Raw genomic sequence first — 18,001 nt, forward strand, 5'->3', positions numbered from 1 at the left:
GTCAGATAAAGTTGCATAGAAACAATCTGTCTGAACGATCTGTTTAATCATATTTATCTTTTGATTAAAAATTACTTTTAACCCAAACTAACATTTTATGAGAAAATATAGCGTGATAAATATACCAAACAGTAATCTAATACCATCGAAATGACTGGAAGTGACTGAAAAAAAAAAAAAAAAAAAAAAAAAAAAAAAAAAAAAAAACTGAACATTAGCCTAGTCTTTAGAAGTCACAAAATTGAAGTAAACATTCAAGACTTCTTGCTTGCGCCAGTTCGCAGTGAAAGTCCATAAATCCTAGAAAAGCAATTTTAAAAGAATATGGAACTTCCTTTTCTTCTTTTCATAAATCTCTTTAACTGCGGTATATCAGATTTGAGAAAGAAAAAGTTCATTTTTCGACACTTAAAATGTTTCCTCTCTTCATGAACTGAATAAAACTCAGATTTGTCAGGAAATTTTTTCCGTATTTGTTTAAGTTGTAAAACCAGTTAGAAAAGTTTAATACTTATTATTTATTTTCAACATTTATTTAATGTAATGACCCTTAAATGTAACTTTAATATTAGCTGTATTTATGTATTTCCATGTATAATCTTAAACACATTCCTTAAATTTATGTTGGAAACTAGCTTAGCACCCAGACGAGAAACTGATATCTAAATGTCTCACGTGTAAAATATTTTTATGTGAAAGTAAATTATGTACAGATTACTTACTCCATGCTAGATTATTGATCTCAAGTTAATAAAATGCTTCCTGTGTAAACTGTTCAATGCTTTCAGTTTTGGACGTCCACCTAAACAACGTGGTTTTTGAAGGCATGAAACTCGCAGGTATTCTTTTAATATCTATTGGTTCCATGTTAGTCCTTCTGCCCGACAACTGGCCAGATTACATCACGCGACTAATTCGTGGAAGGTGCAGAAGATGCCCCAAATCTAGCAAACCTGCGGATGCTACACAGCCAAGGTCACGACTTAGGGCATCAAGTGGAAATGTTAAGTAACAACGCATTGAAATTCTAAAATCCATTATATATTATTTGTTCTTTGTAGCATGATCAAAATTTCAGTTTCAGATTCTGTCTGCATTTATCTTCACTTAGATATTTATTGTGTGTTGTTCTGTGTTTTCATTATTTTTTGACGCGTATTCTTACTCCTGCTGAAATGTCTTACAAAATATTTTGCATAAAGGCTCTTTAATCAAAACTTATTTAAAGAAATGTTTTTCACTTGAAACTAATGCAATCGTAATTATTCAAAGTAGCACTTTTCAAAAGTGATACTTAAGGGTATTTAAAACTAAGGCGCAACAAGAATTTATCTATTTTGCAACGGACACAGACTACAGTTTTTGACGAATTTTAGATATTTTCCCCTCTCACTAAGAATAACTATCCCAGCTTTTAACCATTTAAAGTATCTATATTCGTCATTGTTGCAATTGTGTTCCCTTTCTAGAAAATTTTTAAGATTTAAAATTAGTATTATTATCAGGTATTTGTCCTTCATTTGCAAATAAAACTTTATATAGGAAAATTTAATTACGAATGCATAACAATCATTATATATTACCGTTTATTACAAGTTTTATAGTATATATATATATATATATGTTGTGTGTGTGTGTGTGCTTGTATGTATTTGTATATATTGTGTGTGCCTATGCTTGCAAATTCTAGTTTTTACTCATAAATTACGATTAACAGTTTTATTTAATGAATGAAATTGTTTAAATAATTCTTTGGATTTTGAGGCAACGTATTCAAGCGCCTCTTATCAACAGCATCCAAACTAAAATTCTAGCTACAGTTATATTTTGCAGTGTTTAATAGTTAGTAAGTTCATACATAAGCTTTTAAATAATTATATTTTACTACCAAAAAAATAAGAAAAACTGCGTAGTTCATCATTTTTAATCTCAACTTGAAATAAATGTAAAATCAATGATTTATCTTAATGAGCTGCAAAGAAAGGAAAGAACGCAAAATGGCTCTTTTGAAGCGCACGAACTGCATTTAATGAATGGAAAAATTATAAAACAAGCATAGAATTTACATTAGAAAAATTAATAAATTACTTTAAATGAAATAATGGTTATTAAGCAACTGAAATATTCAATATCTGCAAAGCTCGAAACCAAATGATAGACTTTGATTTGCAACTAAATTCTACAAGAGAATTAGATCAGAAAAATGGGTACCATGCAGTAGTAAGTATGTTTAATGATAAAACATTCATTAAAAACCCATACATCATATATACATTTCAAATGAAATTGAAAATAGATTTTTGGAATGCTGTATCGCAAAGTTTTCAAGCAAGGTAGTCAGAAGGTGATCAGGTGTATTAAATTCCAGTACTATAATAAGAACACATTTTTCTTTGTAAAAATGCATAATTTATGAACAACTTGTGTTTCTGTATAGACTGGAATGAAAATTATATTATTCTGGTAGACTGTATTTACATATGATGTTTTATACAAGTATGCATATAATTATGCAAACGATTCTATTTTTATTATAATATGCATTAGTTCATTTTTATATAAGTGTGCACAATGAAATGTGCTTGGAGACCGCTGATTTACGGCATAACCCACGAATTTATAAAGAGATTATTCTAAATATCGGATGCAAATTAAACACATTCAAATTAGCGAATTCAAGCAATCGAATAATTGTTTTACTAATAATTGCCGATTGCTTCATAAATGAAGAATGTATTCTTATATCGTAAGCTTCATTAATTGTTATGTATCGTATTTTGTTAAGCAGCTAATTCTCTAATATAAATTAATATTTTTCGGAGAAATTTAAATAGCTATGGAACAAGTTCAGTGGCATTACAACATTAAAATCAACAGGCCATTAAATTTAACTATGGTACTGCATGTAAGATATTAGATAGAAAATCTTGGACAGAAAAGTAACATTGAAAAATTAAAATACTTTTGTCCAGTAAAAGTAAAGAAAGAAATGGAAGCCAGTAAATATCGCTTAGTTTTTCCCACCATTAAGGAAAAAAAAACCATAGGAAATACTTCTACATCCTCATCAATATAATGCTCAGATAATGCACATAGCACTAAGAATAAATAAAATTAAGCTTTTGCAGAATGTCATTGTATCTGTTTTCGATTCTGAACTTAGATACAGTCAGATCTCTTTGGTGCGTCACTCTTGGGACTGACTGTCATCTTAAGCGGAGCTACTTCTGAAGTGGAGGTTAGAAAAAGATTAAATACATCTCCAAGACTTCTCATAAAATTTCAAATTTAATTTAAAATATTTCATCTAAATAAATAAATTATTTATATACAATTTTTTTTTTATTTCACTTAAATATAGTCGTTTGATTCAACTTTTCTTACATGAATTACTTTTAAAATGTTACTGAAGATTGAAACGTTGCTAATTTTTTCATATATAAACCATTCAAATAATAATGCTTCCAATTAATCGAATTCCAATTCAGTACACGAATTCTATTCCACTCAGTTTTGCACTGAAATTAAAAAAATTATCTTTAGCAGCAGAATGTGCTAGTTTAAAAAGTACTTCGTAAGCAGCTAGCCTTAGCAAAAGCAGCATTTATTAATGGCCGTTTCTCATAGCCCTAAATATACCAATTCAGAAGCCAAACAACAAAAATCAGCGTTAATTCACAAAATTTTCACAGGACTAGTTTCGATGGTTTTACCGAACCATCATCTTCAGCTGCAAAACTGCAAATGAACAAGATAAGCCCTAAATATATTTGCCTCTTTTTTTTTTTTTTTTTTTTTTTGTTCTGTCAACTCTGTTTTCTTATATACACCATGTCTATAAAAGTCGTTACCCGGTCTTTATTTTCACAACCTTCTCTCATAGACATATGCTTCCAGTTATAGAAATGCATTAAATGACGCCAAGATTCACGTTTTCGTACTCTTAAATTTAAGAAAATCAATTTTTTATAAATTACAAAATCTAACTTTTTACACTGTGTACCGGTCCCTATACTTACTTTTAGGAAAATGTTATCCTCTTAACCAAAAATAAAGCACAAAAGTTTGATTCCCGCACGCATATTTCACAAGTGCACATCTGCGTAGCCACCGAGGGAATGGCTTCTAGGATGGACCAATGGGCATCCTGTAATACCTCTGTCATGCCACATGACCTTTCGCGTGCCTTAAGATTTAAGCAAGATGGTTGAAAATATTCTGCCACTCAATTTTCTGTAAAAAATAATTATTGTCGATTTCTTCTGAAAATTTTCATTGAAAAGTTAGATAACATATGAGCAATTGTGAAGATTTCACTACCTATTTCAAAGATTTTGAAATAAATACAAACACATGTTGGATACTCCACAAAAATATCCATGTTAAATATTACTTAATAATTGGTAAATAAGATAAAGAAATTTGTGATAATCTGATCCCAAACGCTATCTTTATATAAAACTATGCATATGAGAAAAATATTTACCCCAATTATATATGTACATAGAAGTCAGAACTTTTTATTGCAGTCTACAAGAAAAAGATGTTCAATAACAATAGCCAATGCAGAATTTTATTCAAAGTGAACTTTACAAATTTGCATTTAGTATTAAATTTCACGATTAATAACTGCTCACTCTTAAATGTACTGTCTACACAAGAAATACTCATCAAACAGAATAAATTTACCTTATTCACAACGAATATATTCAATTTATTCACATATAACTTTTAATGTTAACAATGCATTTAATCAGATCATACACAATATGTAATCTGAATCTTAACACTTTCAAAATCAAAAGAATGAAAGCACCGAAATAAGAAAACACCAGAGTCATTGCAACACTTTCAATCCTTCTGAGCTCAATTAAAAAAAAAAAAAAAAAAAAAAAAAAAAAACTATACACTTGACTTCTCTTAATCCACAGGTGTTAATAAACTCATAATATTCGAGGATAATTGTAGCTTGAGTCATTTTCTCGATGTAAAGAGCGATAATATACCGTGAACGTCAATCCAAATATTAATGCGTGATAAAAATCGCGTAAGTGAAATATCAGCGATTAATTAAACTCATAAAACGAAAGCACTACGAGATTTTCTACTATTGCGCCACACATTTATAACTGCGAAACAAATACAAATTAAAATGTAAACAACATACGCTCACATGTACGAAGATTTATCGTCACAAGAGCAAGAGTAAGCTCATTGGTCCATTTTCGAAACGCCTCTCTCAGTGGCTAAGCTGATATGCACTTGTGAAATATGCTTCCTGTACGATAAAAATTAATTAAGGTACCTAATTTCAAAACTTAACGTCATTTGAATTTGCATTCCGGGTTCGATTAATAAATTATAATAATTCGAGTTTGATTCCACCCTCTTAAGTGCTTAATTATATTCTTTTGCGACTTACTAGCGTCTTTAGTTATAATTTTGTTACGTTTGGTATGCAAGAAGAATTTTCACGCAAGTAATTTATAAATTTTCACAGGTTAAAAACACGTTTATTAATAGTCTTATGAAGATTTAGAATTAATTAAAGATAAAGATATATATATATATATATATATATATATATAGACCAATATTTTTCATAATAATCTGCATGGAAACGCTCGTCACGCAATCTCGTAACATCAGTAAACTTTTTATAAACGATTTTTTTTAAGTTATGTACAAATGCAAACATTTTGTTTTCAATTTGTTTACTGGCCCTGAATATGTTTCCCGATTTTAATATTAAATGTCTAGGCCAATGTTTGTAGCATAGGAGTCAAACTTGTATTTCATTTCTTATAATAAGTACAAAATTTTCTTAAATATAAAATACTAGCCGCAACGCGGCCAGCCTTAGCCATGCGAATGAAAAATTCCTAAAGGGAACACCAAACATTAAATTTAAAAACTGCACAGAATTTTAAGGTAAGTGAGTTACATATCTCCCCCCCCAAAAAAAAATCAATAAAAATGTATTATATATAAAAGAAAAATTACAATGAAATAAGCAATATCCCTTAATGCAAATATTAATTATCCTAATAAATAAATTAACTAACTTCCCGTTGCCTTCTTTCGACAAACGTCCAGTATCCAAGAGAAATATTAAATTAAAAAAATTGCACAGATCAGCCTCATTTTTTTCATTCAAATTTTGAAAAAATCGCTTCGAGGTGCACTAGCTCTTGTCTAGATGCACCTCCTGTGTACCAAATTTCGTAGTCCCGGGTCTACTAGCTTCCGCGCAGCACAAACAAGAGACATACACAGACAGACTTTTCCTTATATATATATATATATATATATATAGAGAGAGAGAGAGAGAGAGAGAGAGACAGGGACCAGAGGAATGTATAGAAAGTTAGATTTCATAATTTGTACTAAATTGATCTCTTTAAATTTAAAAATAGGAAATCTTGAATCTTTACGTCGTATAAAACCTTTTTGTAACTGGACGTACATATGATCAACGGTTGCGAAAATAAAGGCTCGGCACGGTGTATATATTTTTAATGTTTAACAAAGAAACGTTTGTACAAAATTAGGAAAAAAAAAAAAAAAATTAAAATCTTACGAGAGAGATTTCGAAACGCGATTCATTTTCTAAAATGCATAGGATACTTTGATGAAGCGCAGAATAAGGAAATTCAGTGTTACGGCACTGTCTAATATCTTGCCGAAATTTGTCGGGTTTTGAAAACTAAATAGTTTTTCTAGTGAGAACAGAATAAAGTTCAACGTTAGAGCAATGTTATTAGCTCCTCTTTGACAAATAATGGGAAAAAGAAGTAGGTTATATGGATAAGCAAGCTAGATATTTTAGGACTTCGAAATAGCGACGTGACAAGCTGAGTAGCTTCCTACTGAGCTGATGAATTAGAGATTCGACTACATAACTTCCACAAAAAAGAAAAGAAAAGAAAAAAAAAAAAAAAAAAAAAAAGAGAGAGAGAGAGAGAGAGAGAGAAAAGAGGTGAAAAAATGAGAGGCAATTCCGTAAATTTAAAAATTTATCTATAAGACAAATACAGTTTCTAAGAAAAAGTGTAATGGTATCTTTTAAGTCATGAATATTCAAGATATTTAGAGCTTACAAACTTACATCCAGTTACATTTCCTATCTTTCACATAAATCTCGTCGGCTGATTTTTGAGCAAAATTCCGTTTCCACTATTTTGTAAAAGCGCCGTGAAAGGGTAATGCATACAATAAATATCCACATTTTATTTTCGTTTCCTGAAATAGTCTGAAGCAAATTAATTACCAGATTCTATAAAATTCTAATTGCTTCTGCATAACATTACATCAAAAGACCATGCGCATCATTATCATTAAACATCAAAATGAAGTAAAGTAAAATGAGCTTGCATTAATTAACAGAATATAATTAAGCAGACATGCTAAAGGTGAGTTACATATTTTATTTCAGAACACTCGATGACGCGCAATTTCCCCCCTTATTTATAAAATATAAGCAAGCTGATAAATTTCTTAGTTTTATCATATGAAAATGCATGAAATAAAATTTAAAATATGCTTCATTTTACTAGAGAATTTTTTTATATATTATAATAGTCATCTAGCATTTATTAATAGAGTGACATTTGTTCTTGTTGTTGAATTACTGTTCTTATATATCTCTTGTTGTATAATGCCACAATGTACTATATATATATATATCTTGCTGTTTGTTACTAAGAAAATTTTATGTAAAAATGCATCTTCTCCATTGTGCCTTTTTACTTTTAAAAAACATGTTATACACAATTACACAAAAACAATACCACACTAAAAAAAATCACTCTTATCTTAAAAAAATATACTCGATAACAGGAGAAGATGATTTAATATGAAGGGCAAAAATATCCAGACTGATTTCCAGACAACTGCGATCTAGATAAAGTCGACTTTCCTGTCACTTAATTTTCGATGCAGTCTTCTACAACTACTGTATACTCTTCTCACTTGACTATCAGCTTCTACATTCCGGCAGCGTAGAATTTGTTGGCTAGTGTCTCAACTATTGGAGAATTTCCTGAATCCACTTTGTCGTTCGTGTGAAAATTCTTTTCCCCAAAGAGTCTCTATCAGAGCGATAAAGCGGTTAAAATCACTCGGAGCCAAGCTTGGACTGTATGGCGAATGTAGCAGTTTGTCTCAATGCAATTCATTAATTACTGACGCAGTTTTAGCAGTCGCATGCGATCTTGCATAGTCGTGTTGCGAACTGATATATTAACTGAACAAATCTACAGGTTTCTTAGCAGTACATTTACGTTTCTACCGTTCTCACGAAAACCAGAAGCAAGGTACTTTTTCGCAGAACATCGTTATTCGGGGAAGGCATGAGAAATTTCTTGTAAGAAGAACAATCTGCATGTTTTCATTGCATCGAAGCTTTGTTTCAAGTGGGTAATGATGTACACATGCACATGACTAACCGATAGACGTAATGCAAAACAATCTCTCATTTTCACATTCGTACCGATCCAGCAGTTCCTTTGAAATCTCAAATCATGCCAATTTTTTGTCAAAATTCAGTTGTTTGGGAACGCAAAGATAGGTAACTTAATAAAAATTAGTGATACTGCCCCACTGAAGTTTTGTTTACATTAATAACTCGCATAATCAAAATTACCTACTTGGTTCTATTCATTTATAATGATATTTTTCGAAAAACTTTCACGAATGTCATCCTCGATAGACTCGCAATCTTCAAAAATTCCATTCAGATACTAATGAACACTTCTGTTTTCCTAACGCACATAACAGTCGACGATGTTTCGAAACTTCTCTCAACGAAGACTTCATGATCACAGCTGTACTTGGACGAAAATTAATTGATTAACCTTTCGACTGCTAACTGCTCTAAATTGAAGCGCTTTACGTAAGTGGCCAAAAAAAGACTGACTAAATAAACGAGATTTCATTTTTTCTCGCTGCTAAGCAACGAACGAGGTATGAGGTTTCCCCAAGCGTTGGATTTCCGAGAATACGATAGAAATAATTTCCGAACTTACACATGAGGCAGTAGTAAAGGGCCAATGCCTTCGCCGACCCCGCATTTGCGTCCATGCACATATGCGCCACAGTGCATATATATGACCCACATATGCGCCCATAGTACCAAGGGTTAAACGCCATCCTGAAAAACTAATAGTGTGGGAAAAAACAACTAATATTAGGGACAATATCACATGTCAAACACAGTAGTTCGCTTAGCATCAGTTACTAAAATTAGTTTTTGTGCTCGGGTTTATGGCTAAATTTGGATATTTACTGAACAACCCTCCCATATTATCTTTGATTTCAAATCAACAATTCTTCTGCAAATACTGCAAATTTCATTTTCAATCAATTGTGACACTGTCTTCTCATAATGCAGCTTTTTGCAAATACATCTGCTTTTCAATTTTAGTCAAATTATTAGGATTTTCTTCACTAAGGGTTTTAATAATAATTTCAAATTCATGCAAAAAACCACAGCTAGCATTCGGCAAAGTCGATTATATTAAATTAGTTCCTTTTGTTGCGCATAAACCTTATTATTATCTGAAATGATTAATATGTAAGCAAAAAGAAAGGATTATTATTATATGATCATAAATGACTGAGAATTATCATACGAAAAGTGTTTTGCTAAATTAACATGTTTAGTCGATCTATAAATGCGTTTCAGTTCCTTAAATCTGAACATCAAAACAGGAACAAAATTATGCTATGGAAATATTAAGAATTTTTAATTGATGTTAAAAATATTTTAAACTAATCTGAACCAAATATTCAATGAATTTAGAAAAAATGAAAGAAACATTAGATTTCTCGGATACTCAGATAATGCTTCTCTGCACAGAACTGAAAAATATTTAAATATTATCCAACTATATTTTGAGTTTTAACTGCTTGAATTTCAATGTAGTTCCAAATCTTAAAAAAAGGATAAACGAAAGAAAGGAGGAAGACAGAGACTGAATTCTAAAATCAGGTAAAATTCAGTTTCCGAATGGCGCTGATTTTATAATGGAAAAAAATCTATGCATTTTCAATAACACTACCATGGATCCGTATCCTTTACGGACAACTGATTACTCTTAAATACATGGATTCTGCTTAGCAAGAGTACATACAGGATTTAGAACGTGCAAGATGGGTGCACTTGGCGATACTAAAACCATGTAAATAAATATTTAATACTTATGTACAATTTAGAAAAAAATATTTACTGAATGCTTAGAGGCAATTTACATAATCAAATAGTTAAAGTAGCTGAAAGGATATTAAAATAATTTAAATTTTGAATTAGTTAATATATGTAATAACATTGTGTAAACTAATTTACTTTGCTAAACTCTTTAACACATAAATATTTAATTTATGAAGAAAATTCTTCATCATGTGCCTGAACGTTCTGATGAATTGGGGGAAAAAAAAGCAAGTCCATTTAATCAAGATTCAGATATCGCTTATTTAAATATGTCTTCTTAGCTTAAAATTGTCTTTTTCCATATACGCCCCTACTTTTTTTTTTTTTTAATAAAAAAGGTCAAAAAATGGGTCATTGTTAAGTAAAGGCACACCTATTACACAGAGAAGCAGAGAAAAACACAGTGGCAAAAAAGGCACTACCCTACAGATTGGTACATTTAAGAAGTTTAAAATAAATAAATTAAAGAAGGAGAAGAAGCTGAGATTTTTTTTTTTTTTTTTTAACGTTAATGCTCTTTTCAGAATTCTGTATGGATTACTGCACGCTCTGGATTAATTATTCTAAAATACAAGGCCTAATTCCAAACTTTAAGAATATTAAGCTTTATTAATCAATGATGATTTTCCACGAATTCAGGTCTAGCTCGAACTTTAAGAATAAAGCTTTATTCACGAATCATGATTTTCCAAGAATTCAGGCAGCCATCATTGGGCGAGGGGGTAAAACCGATGAATATTTGATAGTTTGAAACCAGACAAACGAGCTGGCTGCATGTTTGATTTTTCCTTATATAACAAAAGCTCAAGCTAGTTTCAATTCGAAAAGCCTTCCACGAAGGCATCCCTTCCCTCAAGCAGACAGCTTTTGCATGCTTTGCCATAATCAAATAACCTTAGAAACAGGCGAAACAGTGATTTGGTACAAATGTATTATTAGCATGAAAAAAGCATAAAATAGTAGACGCTTTTAAATTCGTAATCACGTACAGAACGCAAGCAGGTTAAATTCAGATTCAACTTCCTAAAAATCTGTTTTAAAATAATTATCTCTTAATTTTCTATATTGTGCATATAAATATATGCACAATATAGTTAAGTATGTCCCATCTAACGTAAGGCTAAGGCTGTGAAGCACCAGCAGTTTCCTCTGGTTTCTATACAGGAAAGCTGAATGGGATGGCTACATTTGGTTTCCAGAATTTTTCTGATGTGTAAAATTAACATCAGCCAGTTTCACTTAAAAGTTTCTCCAGGGCATTCCTCCTTGAGCATACATCCCTATATTAATACAACAAATATATATTTTTATACTTGGAAATAGTGAACAAGCTGACTCCACTTGGTTTCTCCAGGTTTTCTTGCGGATAAACCACACAGAATTAAGTGCTGCAGTATGCGTTTGTTTATAAGTTATGGTTATGGTTATAAGTTGTTTAATAAATTGTGGCAAAGCAAGTGAGGATTATCTTCCTAAATGGATGCCTACTTTTATGGATTAATTATTTAAGGGAAATTGGCTCGTATTTCAAGGCTACAAAGAGAACGGCCTGATCATGAAGTTTTCTTTCATGTGTAACATAAATAGTCTACGTAGTGTATACATAGTCTGCCCTAAAATCCTCCCTTGTGTACTTTGTTATAGTTATAATGCAATGGAGTCTCAATGGGACTAATTATCGAGTATGCATCACCACATGATGAAGCAACTAATTTACTGTCTTCCCCAAAATAGTTTTCCTAAAACTATTAATTTGCCACATTATGTTTGCAGCTTTTTCATAATCATCTTCATCAACATATAACCAGCTATTAAAAAAGGTGGAAAAGTAAAATAACTTCAATCTGGCAACATCATTATAATTTAATACTTTGAAAAACAGTTAACCACTAAACCACTAAAAAGTTGAAAAAACGAAAAAAGCTACAAAAATTCAAAAGCATGAGAACAGTACTGAAATATTTCGCTTCTTTTACTCATCTACTGCTGTTAATTCAAGAAACTAAACTTTTATTGTTGAATAAAACTCAAAGTAAATTTCAAATTTGAAAGCTCTATTCATTTCTACATTTTCTAATTCAATATAAAATCATATGCACAGAAAATTATCAAAATATTAAAAACCATATTATCTTTCAAAAAAATAAATAAATAAATAAATAAATAAAAACCTAAATTTACATAGAAGATTGCAATCTACATGTTACGACAAAGCGTCATCATTCAATTTTATTCGGGACAATGGCATTTTCATGAAGTACTATCACAAATTTGGTGAAAATTTCAGAATAAAATTAAATAAAGCACTGATATTATTTATATTTAATATTTAAGGCTGTACACAGAAATTTCCATATAAATCTGTTCATTTGGAAGCAAGCAATACTGGAAAAAAATTACCTACAAAATAGATATTAATAGATTAGCAATGTAGCATTCCAAGATTTCAACATTTCAAAATGTGGACAAATTTATACCAGAAGTCTGCCTTCAGCGATTAAAAAAAAATTATAGTTAATAAAATTTTCAGGAACATTCACAGGGATTTAGCAACTAATTTTAACTAATAATATTATTTTCCTAAACTACAGTATGAACTGCATTTCTTTTCAGACCAAACTTGAAGTCAGTTGGCAAAATTTCTTTCTCGAAAAATATGAACATTTCTTGCTCAGATATAGGTAGTAATTACAAAACAAAAGTGGCTAATTTTGGAAAATGATGATGCCATATTAATGCAAAACAGAGCTTGTAACTTTACAGCTTGCTGCACTTCGAAATTCCCAGAAATTTTAATTACTTCACCCTTTTATTAAACGTGCTTATAAAATAAATGATTCTTATAACTGCTTTCCTTCATGATTAGACAATTTTAATGGCCAGCAGAATACATTTAAAGTCTTGATAATTTTATTCATTAGTTTCACAGGCTTAAACTTTTTTTCACCGCTCCTACTCTATTATTCAGTCAAGCTTAAAAACCTAGACCATTATCTATAAATTTACACCTTCTACCAATTTAAAAATTTCAATTATTGAGATGTATGAACTTCAGAAGGTACTAGGTAAATAAGTATAAAATTTTCATGAAAATTTAAGTCCCCGCTGAACTTTAACCTTTAATTTCCCTGATTTTCCATGACAAAACACAATGAAGTACAAATAATTTTAGAATTTAAACAAAATGCAATGAATCAATAATTTATCTTGCTTATTACCATGAAGCAAATTAATATATATATATATCTAGGGGAAATACATATCCAAATCATTTATAAAAAAAGTAAAGCAGTTTATAATGGCATATCACTTATAAATACTACTGTCTTGAAGATTAAAAATAAAACTAAGGATCTTAAAATTATTACTAAAAAAAGTCAAAAAGGGGTTGATTAATATATTTATTCACTTACAATGCACAACACAATGTACTGATTTTTAAAATAAAATATTATTTACTTTTGAAGGGCTATGTTTCTAAACAGAGAGACAGTAGAACAATAACAAAGAGGTGAAGAAAACTATGAGTTAATTAAATTACATCAGATATAAGGGTGGTAAAAAAATTTCTGCAATAAAATCTTTCAATTTAAATTCAGCAATGTACTATTTAAAACATTATTATTAGAGAGAATTGATTTGTACTTTTTTGGGGGGGGGTAGGTTTATGGCATTTTGTGGAAATTAGATTTTTCTTGAAACCTTTGAAAAAACATTTATTTTTCATTTCCATAACTTTTCAGGATTTTTCAAATGAGTGGCAGTACTAGAAAACTCATCAAAATAAATATTAATTTCTTAACCTTCCTGTCATAAGGTGGAGTGAAAACAATGAAAAACAAAGATCTCTTCCTAAAATAATAAAGTTGACTTTACCAATTAAAAGTAAGCTACATAATCATTACCAAAAATTTAAAAGGGCAAAAATAAATTTTCATCACCTATGAAACTATCGGAGGATTTGCTACGCATTTAATATTTTGATAGGCTCAAAATTTCACCAAATATACATTCCACTTAAACCGTCTAATTGCATATGTGTTATTCATGCCAGTAACTGCATAATTAATTAATCACATGCACTTGCTCTAAAAGTAAATTTGAGTTTGGTAAATTAAACTGCAGTTACTTGAAGTTGATAAAATTTAATTTTGATAGAGTTTAATAAATGCAGCTAATATAAAAGGTACTAGTGTTTTTTACCATTTCTCAACTTACCTTCTATATATATAATTCATTTCAAAGACTAAATTCCTTTAACTTTTTAACAAAGTCTTTCACATAATCTGTTAATATGCAAGGATAACAAGAATATCTACAGTTTCAAACAAACTATTAAAATGTTTGAGCAAGTACTGAAAAGGTAGCAGGTTCATAATCATTATAACTGCTAATTATAATGAATGAAAATAAGATTATTAAAAAAATACCCAATCCAGAGACCCTGTATATTTATTTCTATTATTTTAAATTTTCATTCAAAAACTCAAACACATACTGTGAAATTTTAGAAAGCTGAAATTAATGCTGCATGAACAAAGAATATCATACTTCAAAAATTTTTCTTTACTATCAACAGGAATTTTGCAGCCATATTTTTATCATCATGCAAGATCAAGCACTCAAAAGAGATGCTACAAACATGATTTAAGAGTAAAGAACATTTTTCTGCAGTGTTCTGTCTAGGCCATTCAGATAAACTTGTCTGTCTTATTAGCCCCATCAGTTTCAGACATTTTATTCAAAATCCAGTATCTCATGTGTTAACCAGCAGATATCGCAACCTATTTATAAAAAGAGATTATCTGAACCAAATGGCAGGAAAGAGTCTTTGCCTAAAGGTTTTAAAATATTATCTAACAGTCAGATGCATAAGCTAAAGAAAACTCCTTTTTATATCTCCCTCTGGAAGAACAGATTTAAGCAAGATATAATTCGATGAGACATTTCTAAATCAACTTATGAATTTTTCATACACTTTGCTAGAAACTTTATTAACAAAGTGAACATTAAACATATCATAAACTGAATTATGTAACGATCTATACAGAGATTAAAAAGTAAATAGCAAATATGTAAAGGAAGGTAGAGGGGGCCAAAATAAGTATACAGTACAAAGTTCGAGATCTGAACTCGTCAGGACTTCCGCAGTTTTGGATTTTTCCAGATATCTGATCATCAGTTTAAATCTAGTAAGATGTCATGTAGAAATTATAAAATTAAAAATATGAAATCATGAAGCATTTATGATATAAAGGGTATCCAAAAAAAAAAAAAATGCTTAGGTTGCTTTGTTTCTTATGCTTATACTTTCTCTTTAATTCTGCATGCAGACAGACAGAACTTCTTGTTCAGGTACAAACTTCCATTGTTGAAGTCCTGTTATTGCTGTGTCCAGAATTCAAACTAACTTGTCAATCAAAATTTTTTTGTTTTCAGTAACCTGTCACTTTCTTCACTATCGATACCGGTATTTTCCGGATTTAGAACCATACTACAGATTTCACCACTCGTTAACTGATTGATGACTCAGGAGCATTGTCAGCACAATGAAAAACTTTTTATACAATTTTCATTTATTACCACTGATGTACGTGTGAGAAACACGTGCATACGAAAATATCCCTAACATTAACTAGGAAAGCCAAAATCTTAGTTAAGATAGACATGTTACAATTAATAATCAAATTTAATAAGGAAAAGTAACAGTTGCCGGGTACATTATAACGGCTTAAGAAATTCAGAGCACAGTACAGATGCGAGTACACAAGTTCACATATCTCGGCGAAGCAGAGACGCACACATTTGTTGAAGTAGTTCCACTTGACTGCCGGGGAAAATTCTTCTCTCCCCGTCAGCCTGTAGGTTTGCCAAACGGGTTTACTGTTTCGCCAATTGGCGCTTTTCTGTACAGTTTTTAAGTCCGTATCGCCTGTTTGGCGCTGCCGCTGCACCACTTATCATAAAATTTAGCTGTTGTTCACTACACATACTTGGCTATGTAGCATGAGATTGCCGATTAAAGACAAGTTGTTCCACTAAATATTATCTTGCTTCTTTTCAATGAATGGGACAATTAAGCCTGAATTGCATTAGTTTAGTTATTTATTATACTTTTGTCTGTTTCTTGCACATACTAAGGCTTATCCGAGTCCTGAATAAATAAATTCCCACATGTATTTAAAGGCTCATCGAGGGATGGCGCTAGATATCTTATCGCCTGAGGCAGTCTCTGTGGGTCCTAAAATTCTGCCACCAGGCACCTGTCTTTGTCTTCCCAAAATTCTGCCGCCCGGTGCGGCCATACAAGCTCTGGCGCAGGTTCTGGGTTTATGCAAATAACAAATTCGCTATTCTTAATTCAAATAGCACTAAATGTAATCTTTTGGCCTAGGAGTATCATTTATAAAATCTATTTTCAGCATACGGAAAGAAGTTTTTGTTAAATTTTTCCTAGTCAACATTTCTTAGCGCATTTAACTTAAATCTGTAATCATCGCCAACCATAATATCAACATAAAAGGTTAATGTTAGGGATAATGGAATGTTAGGGATACTCTTTATTATTCAATTACTAATATAAAAAAATTACTTAGGCATCCCAACATGGGTCATTACTCAAGTTGCATGTGTTTGTAAACATGGTGTGATGAAAGTAAAATATAATAAATAATGATTCGCCAGGGGTTATAAAATATTAGTAGGTGTAAAAATCAAATGTAGAATGTTTAGGTTTGAGATGTATGCCAAGCAGATACGGAGCCAAATTATTGATCATACAAATTAATGCTAGAATAATTATTCCTTCAATAACAAGGAATTTTATTTAGTGAAGTGAACTTAAGAATCGGAACTCTCCACGTTTTATTATGCCCGGGGGGGGGGAATTAAATGCATATGCACAAAGCATACCAAAAAAAAAAAAAAAATGTTGTTGGCTTTGAGGTCCGGATTTTAGGTCATTCCGGATATTGGACTTGTATTCTGTAATGGAATGCGAGCACAGAAATGGTACACTGAGATGGCACATGACAATATTGAGTGGTAGATAACAGATTTGCTGGCATAAATTCTCATTTCCTGTGCTAATTTCAAGCAGTGTACACTGTTACACAAATGCATAGCTCACCAATATACGAGGGTTGGAACTTTAATAGTGGCAACTATTTATTTACAAGGAATACAAAAGTGATTCATGTCACCATGTTTTACAGTCCTTCAATATAGTCGCTAGCATTGTGTACAACCTGTTTCCAATGATGTGGAAAGTCGCAGAATACCTGCAGCAGCGCCTGTTTTGTTGATAGTTTGAATGGACCGGTCTACTGCCGCAAGAATCTCAGGAACAGTTTGGAAGAGAGTGCCACGAAGTGGTTCCTTCATCTTAGGAATTAAGTCATAGTCACAAGGGCTTAGACCTGGGGAGTATGGTGGATGGTAAAGCACTTCCCAGCCCCATCACTTGAACAAATCAGTCACAGCTTGCGCTGCATGTGGCCGAGCATTGTCATGCAAAATGAGAGAAGCGTTCTGCAGAAAGTGTCGCCATTTTTTTCTCAAAGCTGGTCAGAGATTGTGCTCCAAAAATGAGTAGTAATACTGCGCAGTGATGGTCTGCTGTGGGGGAACCATATGCATTAGGATGACACCATCACAGTCGTACACGAGAATCACCCTAACTTTCACATTGCTGGGGTTCTGACGAAATTTCGAGCGTCGTGGTGACCCGTGATGACGCCATTCGTTTGATTGGCATTTCAGTTCTGGCTGGTACGATCCGGCCCAAGTCTC

General features: G+C 31.4%; 1 protein-coding gene across 1 annotated transcript in view; it reads left to right on the forward strand.

The window, feature by feature from the left end:
* The window catches only part of LOC118189434 (solute carrier family 35 member F3-like), a 51,875-nt gene extending 44,899 nt beyond the window's left edge, over positions 1-6,976 (forward strand). Inside the window, exon 8 of the mRNA XM_085807943.1 lies at positions 789-6,976. Within this exon, the coding sequence (XP_085664069.1) occupies positions 789-1,012 (224 nt within the window). The 3' untranslated portion in view covers positions 1,013-6,976. The remainder of the gene's footprint in view (positions 1-788) is intronic.
* The last annotated feature ends 11,025 nt before the right edge of the window (positions 6,977-18,001 follow it).

Source organism: Stegodyphus dumicola, chromosome X1, assembly GCF_044657685.1.
Source record: "Stegodyphus dumicola isolate Sdum_Otavi_A_Nest chromosome X1, ASM4465768v1".
Taxonomy (NCBI): domain Eukaryota; kingdom Metazoa; phylum Arthropoda; class Arachnida; order Araneae; family Eresidae; genus Stegodyphus; species Stegodyphus dumicola.